Source organism: Ctenocephalides felis, unplaced genomic scaffold, assembly GCF_003426905.1.
Source record: "Ctenocephalides felis isolate EL2017-DRISC unplaced genomic scaffold, ASM342690v1 CF-g0.4_SCAFFOLD_01886, whole genome shotgun sequence".
NCBI lineage: Eukaryota > Metazoa > Arthropoda > Insecta > Siphonaptera > Pulicidae > Ctenocephalides > Ctenocephalides felis.
This window is the reverse complement of record NW_020538040.1, coordinates 181,994,613-182,014,487: the sequence shown is the minus strand read 5'-3', so window position 1 is coordinate 182,014,487 and position 19,875 is coordinate 181,994,613. Positions and strand designations below refer to the sequence as shown.

Here is a 19,875-nt window from a genome sequence, read left to right as displayed (position 1 = left end):
TCATAAATGTTATTGTTGATTCATTTTCATTATTTATCTATAATTTCACCTCTACTCATACAAATTTATTGATTAATCTTAATTGTGTTGATCCCTATGAATCGACATTCTTCATCTTGCTGCAGAAATTATTGAAAATTTGTAGAATAATTTTTCTGTTGCCAGAAAATGAGATCAAAATTTAAAGTAACTGTTAAAATCAACTATGGTATATTCAACATAGTAGTATTGGCAGTCTGTTCAATTTGAAATAGCAGTGTAGTTTGGAACTTTCAGATTACATTATATTGACTGAATTCCGACCTAATATACTAAAAATCAGTTCTGTCAAACGATAATAAGCCACACTCAGTGTTTGAAGCAAGCGCTCAAAATAAACTAATTGGTAACTTGCAGACACTACTTCTCTCATCAGACATTGAAGTTAAATCTCAAAAAATAAGTTTTCACCTAACTTACGGTTTTCACCTTAGTTAAGTTGTCATGGCGTTGGTACAGAACGAACGTTTTTTGAATCATTCACATCGGTTGACTTATTCCCTTTGCTTACAGGGAATCTTGAATGTGAATCTTGTAAGCATTTTTAACATTCTTAGATATTAAATAAATCATTTTCTGCTTCACCAAAAACAAAAACAACACTTCTTGAACCATATTTATTAATAAGGTTTTGGTCATTTTTGGTCACCAATCTGTAAGTACATGAAGCTTGAAATTATACATGTAATTGTTTCTTCAATACAATTGATTTAAATTGAAAATTTCTTATTACCATAGGTCTTTTAGCTTTCCTGCATACTGACTCTCCCTGTATCTTCTCTTCTCGTCATATATAATATGTCATTGAACATTTCTATTCTTCTTTTTCCTAGCCCTATCAGCCCTTCTATTTGCCTCGTGCAACATGTATTCTTTTTGCAATATAGGTCTGTTCCAGTTTCCTTTTCTTTTTATTATCGTGCCCAAGAAAGTTCTTTCTTCGCTTACTCTTCTCAGTATCTCTGTACTTAAATGTGTTCATTTCTGAAATATATACATTGCTAAATTTTCTATCACCTAATTCTTCTTTAATATTTGTGTCCCTGAATACAATATACCTTAGATAATTCTAATCTCACAAAATTTATGGTTTAGAAATGTTGACAACTTGATCAATTTTCAATGAATTTTGATAAATTTTTTTTTATTATCAAATTTAAAGCCTTACTATTTTTTCAGCTAGGTTCGAAACTCAACGTCGATCAAATGGAATAACCTTTACAAAAAGCCTTTACTGCACCCAATCGGTTGAAATCTGTCAAAGTTATACAATGTTTCCATTGATCACATATTGATGGCGCACACTGTATAATATATTACCTAAAGTAAATATCTAATAAAGCGGAATACTGTTCCCCCTGTTCCCCCTGTTCCCTTTTTAATAGATCTCTCTGGATAGTTTTTACATCCAAGAAAGACAGCTTTATCAAACTCTAAATTTGCTTAAATGCAAATTATGCTGAAATGCAAACCGATGTAGACTGTGATGATAGGATGATAGTTTATTGTTTTCTGCTACGATGTTTAACATCTATTATATTAAAAATCAATCTGACGGACACAGCAAATCTATCTATTCTTTTAAATCATAAACGGTTTTAACAACAGCTTTACCCTCGGCGCTAAAGTCCATTACACAAATTATATTAGTTTTATACATTCATCTAACAATAAGTAATTTACATCTAAATTCCATCCATATTTTGAATGCTACTAAAAAGTTTAAACAAGCCTCTGTAAGTAAACTTGAAATAAAAATGAGTTACAATTAGAGTTATATATTGAATATATATTATTCAATAATCATAATATATTATTATACAAATTGCAGCTTCATCAATATAATAAAATCTATTTAAAATAACGGAACTAAATACTAAGTTTTACTTATATTAAAAATGATCTGTTTCAAAAGCTTGTTTTATATAATTTTAATGCGTTGCAAAATCACAATTTATAAAATAAAAGATATAAACAATATTTGCGATCAATTTATAAATCATCGCAAAAGTATAACTATTATTCACAAAAACATTATATTTAAAACAAACCAATGGCAATTATATAACAATTTCATTGGAAAATTAAATTGGGCATTTGCATGTTAATAGTTCTTACAACAGAAAATAATTAACATGCATTGTGAAATAAATAAAATGAGAAATGTGGTTATCAATATCATGGCAATATTTTGTTATTTACATTATATTAATTTGTTTTCATATGTAAAAAAGTTAAATCAAGAATAATTTTATATACTTTTTAATATAAAGGAAATACAATGTGAAACGAAACTTAGCACATTTGCATTTCTCCTGGAAGTAGCGGATGCATCAACTCGAAATCAAAAATATTGGGTTTAAGTAATGTAAGTATTCCATTTTAACAAATTGAAAAGAAAAAACAGTTTATATCTATCAATCGTTTTGACTTTAAAATGAAATACTTGAAAATTAGCAATTTAAAGAACACACGTGAGTTACGATGAATTTTCGTCTCTAAATTATCTTTTTCAAGTAAATAACACATAATATTTAATATTTTGCAATTATTAGCTTTTCATCAGTTGGTGTCACATCATTTTATTCTCTTTCAATTCATAGATAATGTTGATGATGATAATTTCAAATAATAAAAAAAACACAAATTATTAAATCTATTTCAGATGTATTCCCAAATTTGTTTAGCGCAATAATTTGTTCAGTAGAGCAGAGGTTGCTCAAGTCGTATATTTAAATTAGATAATCTATGGCCTTTATTGAAATTATATTTAGTTGGCTTTTGATTAACAGTCATTGTTGTTTTATTGAAATAGCCTAAATTATCAATAGAAACGTCACTACTTAGCTACTTTTCCAAACTATTTGATTATTTCTGTTTCACAGAGTTGGACAGCCTTCTATTTGTAAACGTTTACTTAGCCAACTAAATATGTAGTTCTATTAAGCAGCAATGAATGATAGCACGATTTCAGCAACCTTACTCTACATGTCACCGATCTTATTGTTAGGGTTTTTTTTTTCTCGACTTCAATATTGGTCGTGTGACAGTCAATATAATAGGAATAACAATGCCAAATGAAAAGTATTCTCACATCTCATTTCGACGATACAAAAACGTAATCACTGTGTTCGAATCATAAGTGCTGATAATCCTGCACCATTGAATCGGAATAGAAACTGCCGAGGGTCAGGCCGCTCGATGCCATCGCACTGAGGCTGACGTGCGGCGAGGCGGAGGCGCCGCCGTGCGAGGTCAAGATGCCGCCGTTCGGCTGCTGCTGATGGTACAGGGAGGGCATCGAAGACAACCGGTGACCGGAACTCTTCAGGTCCGAAGGGGAGTGCGGCAGGTGGCCCTCCATTTCGCTATCACTGGAGGAATCGAGCTGCTTCACGTCCCCCGGTATGCTGAAACCGGAAAACATTTTCAACAGTTTCTTTATTTCAACAATAATTACAATCTTAATCTATCAATTCATGAAGACATTTACAATTGTTGATACTTATTGATAAAACTTGTTTTATGTCGTGTCTTTCGATATATTCCATTTTCCATTCGCATATCGCATATCGCATACGGAATACAATTTTGGGATTTCCGTCATCCTTAAAAAAATATATACAAATTACAAATTACAAATACACCTTAGTTCAGTATCAACTTGCTGGAATCTTTCATGCTAATTTACCATCCTTACTGTTACCTGTATATTTTTGCTAATCACATTGTCATTCATAAAGAATAATCGTAAACGTTTCAACTTATTTCAATGTCGAATTCCTATTATAAAACAAGAAGTTCGACGATAAAGGGACCAATGTTCAAACTTCCAATTTCTTTTAACACGATTGACGCCTAGCAGTATAACTTTTATTCTACTCCCAATACAGATTAGAAAAGTGATAGTCAATTTCACAGCACAATCGTCAAATTCTTAAAAGCCCACAATTTCTACGATATTTCAGAATATGTCAATAAAACAATATTATGCAAATAGACTGCCTACAAATAATACTTTCTTTTCTCCCGACAGTTCCATTTTTTCTATTTCTCCTATTTTCGTATTTAAAATTATTTTAACATTTTCTTTTTAGTTTTTTTATCACCATAATACATTTATTATATATTTCGATATCATTAAACTTAATTACCGTCAAAAGAATCTCAAGACATTTATCTATTTTTTGAATATTAAACATTTCATTATCGTTCTTTAAACAATGTACAGGCATACCCCGTTTAACGCGGGATATACGTTCCATAAAAGTAGAGCGCAATGCGAAACCGCTTTAAACGAAACTATCTTTACATGGAAATATTGGAGTCAGGGGAAGACGGCTAGAAAATTGGTTCGGTATTAAATTTAAAAAGTATGTTATTTTTACTTAAAATAAGACCAAACATTTATTTCTTAAAGCGCAAATTAATACCACATTATCATTTCTTGCAAAAATCAAAACAAAATATAAATAACAAAACGAATATTCTTAGAAAAACAAATAACATTCTAAGTCAGTCATATTTAGTTAGTCTTCTGCCTTTTTGTGACAAAAGCATCTAATGTTGTTCGACATTTTCTTTTGCGTTGTTCTGTTAAAAGTTTATCATAAACGGATAGAGCATCTCTAACACCACGCTTTACTTTGGAGCTCCTGTCAAAATTCGGATCATTTTCAATGAACTGATCAATTATTTCAGTTCTACCGTAACTACGTTAGAACACCATCAAAAGTTCTTTTTGCTTTTCCGCTGAATCACTGCTGTCAACATTTTTGTTTTCTTCTTGTTTTGTTCATTCCTTGAGCTCACCATTAGAAAGTCTGCGCTGCTTCTTGAATTATTTCTTCAACATCTTCATCATTTATCTTCAATTATTTACCTTCAAAACTTGGCTTGAAATAAAAGAGCACTAAACAGAAACAGCGCTAAACGATATGGCGTTAAACGGACGTATTACTGTATCAAGGTTTGCATTGCATAGTTATATTATATAGCTTTAGGCTTAATATCGTTTAAGCTTTGTGTTTTACTGTAATTAATTTCATTTAGTTAATTTGCTGTTACTGTAATAAGTCTAATCCTGTATCCAACATATATGAAATATATTTATTGTTTATCCGAAGGGCTGATAGATTATGTAGCTCTATCAACCGTTATTTTGTTATACAGATATAATTCAACTAAATTTTACACCTTTTCAATGACTTCAAATATATTATTGAAAACTTACTAATGCGACTATACTGTCTAGTTATATTTACTTGATGATGTCCGTTAGTTGAACATTTAGTAATTAGCAGCTGAATAGATGTAGTCAGGTATTGAATATAATAACTAAATGGCATTAACAATTGTTTCAATAGTTTTTTTTTTACTCAACGTTTGTCCCTTTCTTAAATATTTTACTGTAAACCTAAAAATTTTTACTGTAAAATTTAAATTGAAAAATTGAAACTTATTAAATACAATTTGAAATTATACGAGGAACCTGATTTGTTGGATTTTATTTGATATTCTTTCGATATATTATATTTCATATATATATATATATATATATATATATATATATATATATATATATATATATATATATATATATATATATATATATATATATATATATGACTCCGAATAGTAAATACATAGTTTCGACAACTTATTATTCATGTTTATTTGTGTGTTTTGCAATTTGTGATGTTAAAAACATATATTGTACCACTGTGCACATACTCATACAAATGGTACCCTACTATAACAGATGAAAACATTATTAATCCATAGCATGATACCATGGATTAATAGTAATTTCATCTGTTATATTAGCATACACAATTTTAAATTGATTGCCACTGAATAAGGCTAAGATGCTAGTCGAAACGTATGGATTTTAAATAAATCTCTAAAAACTCTCATACTACTTTTTATTGATGTATGTATGATGTAACGCCCGACTTTTAAACTCAATATATATATATTTGGAAGGTGCATGAAAACATACAATAAAAAGGTTTTCGTCCAGCGGTTCCTGTTCTATTTCGAATATAACTTTAAATTATGTTCATAAGTTTAATAATATTTAAAAAAACTATATATAACACAACCTTAGTTAATGTATTTTAAATATTAAGCTTAAACTAAGTTTTGACTGATGAAATTAATATCCATTAAGTTGCTTTTAAATTTCACTTAAAAATCTTAAACAATTATCAATAAATGTTGTAATAATTTGAAAATTGAATTGGTATATCAATAATCCATGAAGTTGTGTATAAATTTTACTATGTAGATTAATTTTATTAATATAATTTATTGATCAATACTTGTTAACAAGCATTTCCAAGTAAGTATACATCTCTGATATAACATTCAAATATCGACTGTCGACACTCTTATGTGATGTCAAAAATTATGTTTGTACTTGTTTTCGTTTTGACAATAAAAGCCCTTGGCAGGGGATGATCCGTTGCAATTTGATGTATGGACCTAGTTAACAAACTAACGAGGACCAGGGGTACCGATCCTAGAATTATAATAGATATGTAACATTTCACTGCAGCATAACATTTCAGAAACAAATTAAGCTCATTGTGTATTTTCATTATTGATAGGGAACTTGGCTTAAAATTATTTTCGAATGAATAACTATTATTCAATCATTTCTCCTTCGTTTTTCGATTTCGATTTGGAGTTATTTTGTCCAAATTATTAAATAACTTTAGGGTAGAAGTTCAAAATGTAGCATTTGAGCAACTTTAAGTTTCAGAATATGTATTATGTAAATTCCGTGTTAGTTATAAATTTTGATTTTCAATCAAACAAGCTTGGAAACGTATTTGGAAACATAACATTTAGTGAATGGTAATAAAGGTCCAAAAATCAAAAAAGTTGTCTGTTTGTGTCAAGCTGCAAGAAAACGAAGAAAAAGAAAATAACAAAAAAATCGCCAATCTAGAAATTTTCTGCGTGAATTGAAATGTTATATTTTCTGTTATTTCCTGGTCCTTCAAATGACCCCGTGCAACGGATTTCTGCAACCCTTTTTCATCTTTGTTGAGTATCTTTTTGCAGCTTCCAGCAATAATTTGTGTGTAATTTTTCTAAGTAAAATATTTTGATTTTTGCTTGTTCTCTAGCAACCAATATCAAGCGTTGCATAGCTAATTACTAACTTATACTACAGTCGCGCTATCTAAACAGTTAATATCGTGTGAAAATCATCATATCTCACAAGAATTATAACTATAGCATCGTTAATTAACGATAACGATACTGTTCCAGAAACGATGTGATCATTGTTATATTATCTTCGGGCAAATGTCAAGAGCTCGGGGAATCCGCGATGCCGACCGAGGACGGCTTCATGAATGCATTCAGCAGCATTTCAGTATTCTGGGTCCGCGCACTCGGCACCGAGGCATCGAGGCATCGAGGCATCGAGGTATCGAAGCGGCGAGGCATCGCCCCGTCTGCCGGTATCATGTTACATGTTACAATGGGTTTACGGACCGTAGAGCCACAATGAAATATAACAACGCACCATCCACATCCAATCCATCCACCGTCTCGCTCGAACGTATCGTCTTATTCGGCTCGCACCGCACCGCACCGCAACGCAACGCAACGCACACAGTCGCAGTGGCAGTCGCAGTCGCAGTCGCGTTGCTAGTCGCGAGGTCGCGACTCAATCGCGATCGCTATCGCGATACCTCTGCCGTTGTTGTTGTTGTTGTTACAGAAAATTCGAATCCTTTCGATAGATATTGTATATCTATTCACACGGCACTTTCTTCCATTTTCTTCGATTCCTTTCCAACATTTGTTTCCATCATCAATTGTAATTAGACGACTATCTGACCATTATAGTGGTTTATATATTTATTTAATTTATTTATAACCCCGTAAAACACGGTAATTCTATGACACGGATTCATTCTAACACAGTTCGAAAGTAGAGAATATCCCCCTTATAACACGATACTTTTGACTGAGCAAACTGAACTGAGCAAAACCCAAATATAAGTAAAACCTTTCAAAAGCGAACTTTATCTAATTTAAAATGAGCGAAATCACCGTACAACAGCTCAATAAACGTGATAAAACTTGTGCAAATGATACCTCATTTGACATATTTCATAGAGCCAGTACGTTCTATTGGATTAAAGAGCTAGACTAACCCGAACAGTCAATCATATTTCTTAAAAAAGCATTCTTTAAATTTTCAAAATTTAAAAGAAAAATTTGGGACTCAAATCTTAATCTTGCACTAATGTTTTGTTTCGTATAACATCGATTCCCACAAAACGATGTTTATTTTCAAACGGAACTCCTGTGTTATATTTGGAAGGATTTTATCAATGACAATGATATGACAATTATTTGTTAAGTCTGACATAAAATTAAATTCAGAATAAATAAATATTAAATGTCTTATAAATAAATTCAGAATAAATAAAATAAAAAATATATTTTAGAGTGGAAGTAGAAAGTAGTAGTAAAGATAAAAGGGGAAAAAACAATAGTTATAAGTGTTTTAGTTCATTTTATAGTTTTATATCTATTTATATATTTGATTATTGTAAGATTTGATTAATAGTAATGGAAAGAATGAAACCGTCTAAATCTAAATTATCTGTTATCGGGCAGCTGCAATATCAGCATTGACTGGAAGCAAAGAACTTATTTCTTGTTTATATGTTATTATGATACTAGAAATCTGAGAAATATGTTATTCCATTTCTGTCGCAGAAACAATCTCGTGATCATGTTTCAGGTGGTTCCAAAAACGAAAAGCGCGAAATAGCGCATGTTACCAAATTCATTTCATAATCGCCAAAAACAGAATCAAAAATAACACAAATGGCATTGAGAGTTATACAGGAATATCAACTCACAATCAAATCATAATATGATGAAAAAATAGAGACAATACTAAATATTTGCAAAACGGGGCAAAAGAAGCAGCAAAGCTGAAATGTGAAGTCAGATGAATAATTGATGCAAGATGAAGATGAAGGACCTTGCATTACTTCTGAAAACATATCACACTTCCGCAACCGATTTTTTTGCGAAACATTTCAGCCAAAATTTGACCTTTATATCGACGTTCTCTCAAAAACGACTGAATAAGTTTAAAAGATTCAAAAGCCATTTGATGAAACTCGATAAGAAATCGCGTTGATTAATTTTGTGCGCCGATTGGTCGAGCCGTTTCTAGAAAAAAAAACTGAACCGATTTTGTAAATTTACTCGATATTAGTTGGTAATCATTCTGATAAGTATATGCAAAAATTGGTCAGGTTTTTTCTTCGTAATTGAATGTAGGAAAAAAACTGGCCTTTTAAATTAGTCTGTCAATAGAGTTCATGATCTAAACAAACTACTTAAAATATTAAAGGCCTATGAAAAGTAGTTGAATTATATGAAAATTCATTAATTTTTTAATAATGGACCATGCTGCTTTTAAGACATACAAGCGCAATTTGTGCACCATAATTAAAAGAACAATAGGTATATTTCGAATGTTTATCTAAATAGCTAAATCTATTGATTATTGGAAAGTTCAAGCAAATTGCTAGCCTTAAAGCAAAATACCACTTACGTCTAGTTTAATATTTACACTAATTGTCTTTGATTATAATATAAATGGTTTTGCGGCAATGAGGTTTCATCGAGATTCTACAATAAAAATTAATAGAAAAATGAATCTATTGCATTGCATTGTTTTAGGCAAAGACGGATGGACAACGCTGTTGACAACGATTGAATTTATCAAACAGTTCAGCTGGTGAATGGCTAACTGGCTGACTGGCTGACTGGCTGACTGACTGACTACATGTGAAAGACGCAAGTAGTGCGCTGAAATTCTGTCGCTGACGTAAATATATAAATAACGAGAGACGAGAGACGAGAGAAACATTACAAATACAATACTTTCTCATATTATGGTGCCCTACAACAACCCGGTTTAATTGTAAATTACTCATAAAATAATATATTGGTTTCTTATTGATTCAGTTGATTATTTACACATACCGTCATGTGGATGCAACTTGTCTTAAGGCAAAATACGATTTACATCTAGGCGTAATCATTAGTAATCAAATAACGCGGTAAGAATGCTGTGATTTGTACAGTACAGAACGGTTCTCATACAACGCGATAGCCGGTTTCCATTGAACAATCTACGATTTAGCATGATTTGTTAGTTAAATCCGAGTTTTTTTATAGTGTAGATTCCTCATAACACGGTACGCACTCGCCGCGTTATCGGAGGGTTGATTGCATACGAATGATGATTGTGTGACTTTTGTCTCGATTTAGTAGGGTTAGTCTTCTAGATTATTTTATTATTATTATGCCCAGTTGAACTAGAGTATTTTTTTGTCTAAGGATTTTATCTTTCAATCTTTTCTATATTGTATATATTTTATATATAATATGATATAGGTAGTCAGAAGTATATCTGGAGGATGATGGTGGTATTTGGCACCAGTCTGAAAAATTTTTGAGTTATAGATGATGAAAATTATATATATATATATATATATATATATATATATATATATATGTGTGTGTGTGTGTGTGAGAGTGTGTGTGTGTTAAATGTTAAATATGAATAATACAACATTCAGTCCTTAGTCCGTATCGGTATTAATCAAGTGGCTTCCACGAAAAAAGAAACGTCCGCGAGAAACATACATATTGATAAACAGTTCATTTCATACTTTTTGTGTGTTTTACTTTATTTGAATTGCTGGTTTTTAATAAACATATTTTAATAAAACGATGTTTAGATTTCTATGAAAGTTCAATAAATATTTCAATGAAAGGTAATATATAGTTTGCAAATTTTCTATAATTTTTAAAATATTCAAAACAAAAAAAGTTTTACTTTTACAAAAATTACAAGATTTTAATCATTTGATGATATTGTTCCGTTTAAAATGCTCCCGGAAAATCTTCAATGGACAAGTTCGTTTCTCTAATAATTATGCCATCGAACTGATTGCAGTCGTTTAAAATTCAATAATATATATATATAAATATATATATATATATATATATATATATATATGTAAATATATATATATATATATATATATATATATTGATATTGTTTGTTTCGACTTTAAAACATTATATGATACAGTTTGACTTGTGGCTGCAAAACTGTATCATATAATATATATATATATATATATATATATATATATATATATATATCTTTACTTCCTTCTACAAAAATTTTTTACCGGAACTAGTGCTAAGTTAGTTTTAAACAAATTATTTTAATTTTTTTTATTTCAAGACTAAGCTTTATGTTAAATACTAAAAATGTTAATCAAGCCCGAGAAAAAAAAATTAAGACACTTTTCTTTAACAAGTAATTCCGATATGTAAATTATTCAATTTGGTATAAAATTTCCAAATACTTCATTGATTCTTTCAAGATATGTGAAGATTATAAAAAATAAACAATTAGCTAGGTCAAATAATTTTTTGTTTCCCATTTTTCAATCGTACTATGTTCCTGCGTATCCTTGAAATGTTACATACATAATAAGTAATAGAACTAGTTGCAAGTAGCATTTCGCCTTAAAGCGAAAGTAAGTTTGATACGTGAAACTAATCGATTTAATCAATAAAAAGTTATTAACTATTTAGATAAAATAGTTAACTGTTTATTTTTCGAGTGTAAAGTTTTGGCTTAGACTAAAAACTAATCAATGCGATTTTCAATTGATATCTTCGAAACAAATTAATAATATCTGTATTTGTATTAATTATAGTGCACAAACACGCGCTACTATATCTGAAAGACGCGATCCATTATTCCCAATTTTAATAAATGTATATGATTCAAATGGGTTCAGATTTTTTTTGCGAAAAAGTAGACAAAAGTTTTTGCACTTATCAGCTGAATGTAAAGAAACGGCTCGGCCAATCATTGCGAAACGGCTTGGCAATCATTTTGCTGATTGATATAGAATTTGGTAGTAATTTTTGAATTCAGGAACGTTATTCGTCGTTCATGAGTTTATTCTTATATATGTGTATAGTATAGATATGATCGAAAGCATTTGTTTCGGCTCTGAAACGAAATTCTTCGGTTACTGAGCAAATACAGAAATATTTGTTGGTGAGCGCGCGCGCGCCTGTGTGCGTTCGTGGAGTACAGTCAGGCGGACGAGTCTCTTAAAGTATCGGGTTACACTCGTACAGTCAGCTGCAGAGGTTCGCGCTTTGTGCGGTTACGAATATTACGATGCAGTCATCGACGACGACGACGATTACGAAAGACTAGATAATATTATATATTGTATTGTATTCATGTATAAAACAAATAACAAATAACAAATAACAAATAACAAATAACCAACGTCCAACAGGATACACGACCAAGGAGAAGACCAAGCTATTATTTAATAATAACTTCTTTTGTTAATAAAAATCAATTGATGAGCCATTTTTTTACTTATTAACCAGTTCTTCGTCACGATGCAGTGCAACAATTTTGTGTATTCGCGAGTATATTTGTCATGCGTATGAAACAGCGAACATTTGCTATTTAAATTGCTAATTCTAAACTTTAATGGTTTTTTATAATTAAACTGGTTTTCGTAACCCTACAATTATTTAAATTTTCCTGAAGCGCTGTCACAGAATTTAAATTCTCATGTACATTTACATGTACATATAATATTTAATTGATTTTGTTACATTTTTAGTTTAATATGTAATGTAATAATATAGTTTTTCACATTCGTATAATAAACCCGTATTTTTGATTCGATGTCTTATCGGCGCAACTTACTCTGTGATCGACGGATATACTCGTCATGAGTTCGATTCCGACCTCGAGTGTTCGACGAGAGTGCCAGAGTTTTATTTAGATGAGTTATTGCTAAGTTTTCTTTGAAATTTTGTATTTAATTCATTTTAAAAAGCTTAATTTAAGAAATGTGGCTAACTGTTCGGGCAAGCCAAGGGCCAAAAATGAGCCATTGTGATATGTCTTATATAAAAACCAAACTTGAAGTATAATTACTCTACTACTCTAGCATAGCCATTAAAATGATTCTACTATATTTGTATTTACATAACTCTAAATATGTATCTGTGGAGATAAATACCAATTGCACGCCCGTTGTCCATAAGTAACAAATCCTATTCATTACAATGAGTTTATTATTATGGGAAAGTGCATGAGCGCATTTTGCTTACAAAGGGATGGAACACAAAGGGCTTTCACGTGCTTTTTCCGCACCGCACCGCACCGCACCGCACCGCACCGCATTCGCCTTCATTAACTAGACGTGCACGCTTGGTCGGCGGCCACGTGTAGGTGCCTCGTACTCGTATGTCGTATGGGATATCAATTTAAAATTATTAGGTAAGGTAGGTAAGGTAGGTAAGGCACGGTGCCGTTGCCGCAGCACTCGGCCCATTAACGAGTTAGCAAACTTACCCTCAACTCAATGCCTCAATTATACCGCTCTATGGATAATAAATGAAAGTAATGTGGATATTACATTCATTAATATTTTAGAAAAAATACTATCAGCAACTTGAACTTGATAGATCTATTCTAAAAGCAAATATAACCTTTACGATGAATATAAATCGAACAGTTTCTGAATATGAATTGATCCGCTGCCTTAAAATTATTATAAAAATGTGCACTTACAGAGATACATTTATTTTGTCAAAATTCTCAGGAGGTTTTCAGAAAATACGAAATTATTCAAGAAATATTTATAATTTTTAGTCTATTCCATTAACCTGCTCATTAGGTTAGAACATAATAATAATATATACAAAAATTAATTTTATAGTTCGCAATTAATTTTAAAGCTCAATCATTTTACCATATTTTTTTTGCAAACTTCTGGGAAATCATGAAATATGTTTGTGTTGATACAGGTGCCGTTAGTACCCAAAAGCCAGGCAAAATATTCTGTTGTTTTAAAACCAGATTTTCGTGAGACATCTGACAAAACAGACTTTCTTTGTAATTGATTAATATAAGTTCTTTTTCATCGGCGTGTTCAACTTGCTGATTTATATTTTTAGTTAAATAAATTAGTTAAATCATTTGAAATATAAATTTGATGTAAAAAAGAAAATCGGAATAATAATAAGACTTCAAACAACTGTATGCAAGTTTATAAAAAAGACTGCATATCATACTGCAACAAGGCTAATTTGTGCAAGTACTTAACCATTATACCACGACGGACTCATAAATCAATAATATGAAATGTACTACTAAAAAACACGGTATCTTTACAGATTTAGCCTGTAATATTTGAGCATAATCTGGGGGTCTTGTTTTTATTTTAATTTCGCCAACCGTAATACAGCAATATGGCTGTGTCACAAATTCATGATACATTTGTCTACTCTCAGTTTCTGAAGTACTAACCTACGTATATGGAACGCACCACTGAATATGATGTATCTTTTACTTACTAAATAATTTTGTTAAAGTAATAGGATCGGCGATCGCAAATTTTATCTTTGCTCCTAAAAGCCGAAACAATCTTAAAACCGGCTACAGGAACAATCTAAATCCAATTGTCCGCATCGCTACATAAGTAAGTACGGGTCCTTATTTAAAACATTCATTCCGAATGGATTATTGTTCGATAACGATTGCACATTTGGTGGTTACCATGATGCACATTTGAGAAGGTAAAAAGGCCGTTGGAAACATTTTAAAACTAGTGGGTCGCATGGCATCGTGCCTTAAGGCAAATTGCTGGAACTTACCGTACTAAAAAATATTTTTTTTAAAAAGATTAACATATTTGAAAAAAAAATGACTCTGAAAAAATTAGATTTTTGAGAAACTATAAATTTTTGACAAAAACTTACTTTTTTTTGAAAAAAAATTGAAGAAAAATTTATTTTGAAATATTTTGGAAATTTTGAACTTTTTTTCAAAGCAATCGTACTGCTTTAACTGCATAGAGACGAAATATCGAAGCGCGTAAGCGCCGTGCGCTGTCTAACGGATAAACACTGGTACGGAACCCATAAGAATGTAAACAAAATTTATACTTATTGTTAAAATCTCTATAAAATATCTGATAATTTGATGTGCATATGTCTAATGATCATTTTTGAGCGCCAAATGGCATTTTTTTTACATTTTTTACTAGATCTCCGAAACCGCTAGACCTACCTTCATGATAATCAGTTCAGCTCAGTTCTTCATCTTGTTAATACAAGTAAAATGTTGTGTTCTCTTAAAAACTAAGTTACCGTTTTTGGCACTTTTTGCCCCATATCTTCGGAACAACTAGGCCTGCCTTCGCCAAAAACTAATCAGCACGTCTCCTTATCAATACGAATCGAATGTTTTTTGAATTATTCAAACCGCTTCATCCGTGTTCCCGAAATCCTGGACGAAAATTTGTATCCGAACACACACACGCACACACACATACATCCATTTTTTTCTAAGGTATGCCAAAATATTCAGAAACCTCTAAAACGTAAAGATATGTAAAAAAAATCATTTTCGATTTTTTAGCGATTACTTTAACTTGCCATACGGAAAGTTAACTAGGTAAAAGTGGCATAGTATATTGAGGCAAGTTGCATGATATTAATAAAAAATTATAATTAGCAATTCTTAAAAGTGACGATTAAATTTTCTTATTTCGAAAATAAAGTTATCGCTTTGCACTAAGAACTTAATAATAATTCGAATGTCAATTGATATTCTTCAAACAAATCTAAAATATTATTTTATTCATAAGCAAGCCGTAATCAATAATAATGAATATTATTTCAGACTCTTGCATTGAATTATGATTGAGTTTAATAAAAAAAATTAACACTATTCACTTACAATTGGATGTATATAAGAAGTGAATAAGAAATAAGTGTAAAGGCCCGGTGATTGTTACCAAAATGCAATCAGCACGATTCTCAAGTGACAACTTTCAAATAGTTTTCGAATCTTCAAAATCGGTCCACAATTTTGTGCGAAAAATTTTGTATCAATATATCAATATCAAAATCCAATCAACGCGACTCCTCATCGAATTATATCGATAAGCGTTTAAAATTATGAAATTGGAGCAGCCGTTTTTGAGTAAACAAAAGGTAAAATTTCGGCTCAAATACACATACATACACACATGCTTTATCAAATTTTGGTATTGTTCATTTACAATTTATTGAGTCATATAATAATTTATTGTACATTTAGTTATTTCTTTCAACAATTCGGAACTACTTAAAGTGACGAAAAAACTTAAGGTAAGCAAATTGAATTTTCTGATGTAAATATGAACTTCTGCTTTGGACTTTTTTTTATAGATACTGAAGATTTTATTATTATTTTTGAATATGTGAACTATCCATTCGTGGCGTGTTGTAAAGGTGCAGATTATCATCATCAGGTCATTTATGATATATCTAGAACTTATGTTGCCAGTACATAGCAATCATATTTTGCTAGATTTAGCAATTTTCTATTAATATAAAAATTTATGCGAGCAGGAATAATTATTCTTATTACAAATACTTTTTCAATATTTAAAACTGTATTCATGATTGATATTTTACATACCTGTCTTTGTGTTCAGCAGCGCGGTCTCTTTGACGACGATTTTTAAACCAATTCGAAACCTAAAAATAACGATTTGTTACTAATTTGTATTTTTAATTATAAAATAAGATTTAGATACAACAAAAATGTCTTAAATTAATATTTTAAAAGCACAAAAAGTGCATTTGCTAGATGTTAGGGCACCGCACTCATCTAGGATCTTTCTTCATGATATAACCCCATTGATGATTATATTTAAATTAATTTTTGTAAATTTATTAACACTAATATTAAATGTATATCATTTATATAGATGCAATAGCAATCCTCTTCATATAACAAAAACATTCGCTTAATTATTATGACATATGCAAAATCATATAATAAAAAATGGGTTACTCAGTGATAAGCGGTGACTAGAATATTCGTAAAATTAAAGGGCGTTATAGAAGCGTAACTTATAATAGCGACCTATACAATATACAATTCAGAAACACTAAAAAAGAACGGAATACATTATTAATTATTAGTATAAATTATTTCTACCAATATCAAGTTTAAATCCAAAACACTTAAATATACGTCCCCATTTAAATGTATCCGAGGGAGTGATAACTTTGTCAGCAACAAGTACCTTTCACGTTTTCGGCGAGAGACACGCCCTAAAGGGAAAACCCGAACAGTTTTCACGGGAGGCGTTGAAATCCCTGTTGGTAAGGGTAATATAAACATCCCACTGTAATGTCTATATTTATAAAACATTTAATAATAGTCATTAGGCGTAACCCCAAATCGAGAATATTATTAAACAAAGCAATATGCCAGCACTAGGTATTCAGTGTATTATATAAAATATATAATTACTGAGAAATATGGACGAATATATTAATTATATTTTACTTTTTCAATATTCTCAATACTTCTTTGAGATGAGTTTATTTAATAAAACTAATTGCATTTATCGATTTAGGTGGAATGCGCGCATTTGCAACTTTAATGTAGTACTTGTTCACGAAATATTTTTGATTTTTTCATTTCCAATTACAATTTTCGCCTTAGGAAGTATGTAATATTTCAAATACATAACATGAATTTGTATTTTGTATATATTGATCCGAGTTTCGTTCCGTGGCTATGCCTAAACATGTAACAATCTAATTTTAGGAGACTATTTTAAGGTCCACAAATACTTAGAAACGGAAACGTTATTTCCAATGATCTTAAACAAGGAAAAATGAAGAGGTTGTAGATATTTTATAATATTAACTTCTCGAAGGAAACATTTCTAACTTCTAACTTTTTAACTTTGTGGTTTTTGCCAAAACTGGGTTTTAATTTGTATTTTCTTTGGGTCTCATAGTTATTCTGTAGAGTTTGACATATGTAGTGGGACAAATAAAAACACGTGTATGACCTCGTGCTTCTTTCCTTGAAATCGCCTTACTGGCAAATTTAAAGTAGATTTTATAGAACTCGTCTTCGCGAATTAATTTTTTTTTAACTTTGGCAATAGTTAATTTTTTAGTATATTTTCTCAAAAACAAACATAAACCCTATTTTAATTTAATAACTTTCAATTTGAAATTATTTAAAAAATATAAAATTAAAAATCATTAGTTCCGGGTAAAAATTTGGCAAGTCTTTCCATCTCTTTCTTTGTTTTAATTTAATTTCGCTTGAAATTTTAATTTCATCTAAACTTTTAATTTCTCTTGAAATATATATATATATATATATATATATATATATATATATATATATATATAATGAAAGTTTTGTCGACGTTGATACATATTTGTAAATTTTTTTAGCAGCCCAACAGTCGAATTAAAAAAGATTAAATAACAAAATTATTTATTCCATTATACGTTTCGACACTTGATGTGTGTCATCATTCAGTAATCTAAAAAACATTTAACATAAATGCACAAGTGATGATAATATAAATATATAAAAAAGGAGGAAATTATACATACCAAACCAGGAAAAACAAAAAACATTAATTATGATGTGAAAATTGATATCAACACTAATTTGTGTAAAATAATATATATATATATATATATATATATATATGTAGCTGGAAACTTTGGTTGAAAATGTATCAATATGTAAAAATAAAGTTAAGAAATTTTTGTGACAGTTTATAAATATTCTAGAACAATTCAGTAGATCTCAATGTAATTTATGTAATAAATTCGTATAACGTAATCAGTGAAAAAAGTAATATATGTGATAAAACATTTTGATAGATTAAAAACAATACTAATCAATCCAAATCCTTAATTGATATGCACGTATCGAATAGTTTTTGACTAATTATCGTCTATCTAAGCCAGATGCGATGACGAAAGCCTTTTACATTAACTGTTAATAGGCTAGTCTGATATTAAAACTAACCATCAAGAGTGCTATGTAATTAATGCAAAGATTTTAAAATGGATTTTAAAAAAATCCCCATTCCCCATTGTTGGAATTGGCACGATAGTTCTGTATTCCCCGAATTTAACAAAATATTCAAGATATTGAGAAAATAATAAAACGTCCAATTGCTAACGTTAAGTTAATGGCATTAATCAAGTGAAAATGTGAAAATATTTAATATCAATAAAAATTTCGAATGACGATATAATAAGATGTACCTGCGTCGTCGTCAGTCCAGTAGCTTCGGCCAATTGTCGTTTCTCTCGAGGCGCTGGGTATGGGTTGTGGGCATACCAATCACGCAGTACGGACCGTGACTTTTCCTACAAATGTGATAATGTAAGAATATAATAATAATACACATAATAGTATTCAGAGATTAAATACAACAAGGTTTAAGTAGATAAAAGATCATTATAAGCAATAACAAGACCGAGATCGGCATAAAAAATTTGTCCATTTTTACGTCAAATTGTAGACTAATATCTCCTTTTGACTTCGCGATGAACAACCTATAATCATTTAGGGGGCGTCCATTAATCACGTGAGCGAGTTTTTAAGGATTTTTGGACCCCCCTCCCCCTTGGTGATACATAGTGATATTCAAAATTACCCCTCCTCCCCCACAAACATCACATGTATTTTTAGTTACGAGTAAAAACACGTGAGAATTTTCTGGAGTCTTACTAGAATTAAAGTTAATTCAAATAAGACTCCAATAATAATTAATTAAGAGTAAATTGGAATTTTTAATAATAATATTGTCGGCAATATATCATTGTCGAATTAGTGGTGCATGACAATGTGTCTTTAGCCAAAATGCTGAAACTTCCCGTGATTTTTTT

General features: G+C 30.4%; 1 protein-coding gene and 1 long non-coding RNA gene across 2 annotated transcripts in view; both read right to left on the bottom strand.

Annotated features, from left to right (window-relative positions):
* Nucleotides 1-491: 491 nt before the first annotated feature.
* On the bottom strand, nt 492-1,285 carry LOC113378358. The gene is made up of 3 exons (XR_003367172.1): nt 1,098-1,285; nt 773-1,023; nt 492-692 (listed from the first exon to the last, which is right to left on the bottom strand). It is a non-coding gene; the product is annotated as an uncharacterized LOC113378358 (long non-coding RNA).
* A 1,331-nt stretch (nt 1,286-2,616) lies between these two features.
* The window catches only part of LOC113376940 (homeobox protein SIX1-like), a 29,498-nt gene continuing 12,239 nt past the window's right edge, over nt 2,617-19,875 (bottom strand). The window contains exons 4-6 of the mRNA XM_026617061.1: nt 19,249-19,353; nt 16,628-16,686; nt 2,617-3,449 (exon numbers count right to left, since the gene is read on the bottom strand). Of these exons, the coding sequence (XP_026472846.1) occupies nt 3,176-3,449; nt 16,628-16,686; nt 19,249-19,353 (438 nt within the window). The 3' untranslated portion in view covers nt 2,617-3,175. The remainder of the gene's footprint in view (nt 3,450-16,627; nt 16,687-19,248; nt 19,354-19,875) is intronic.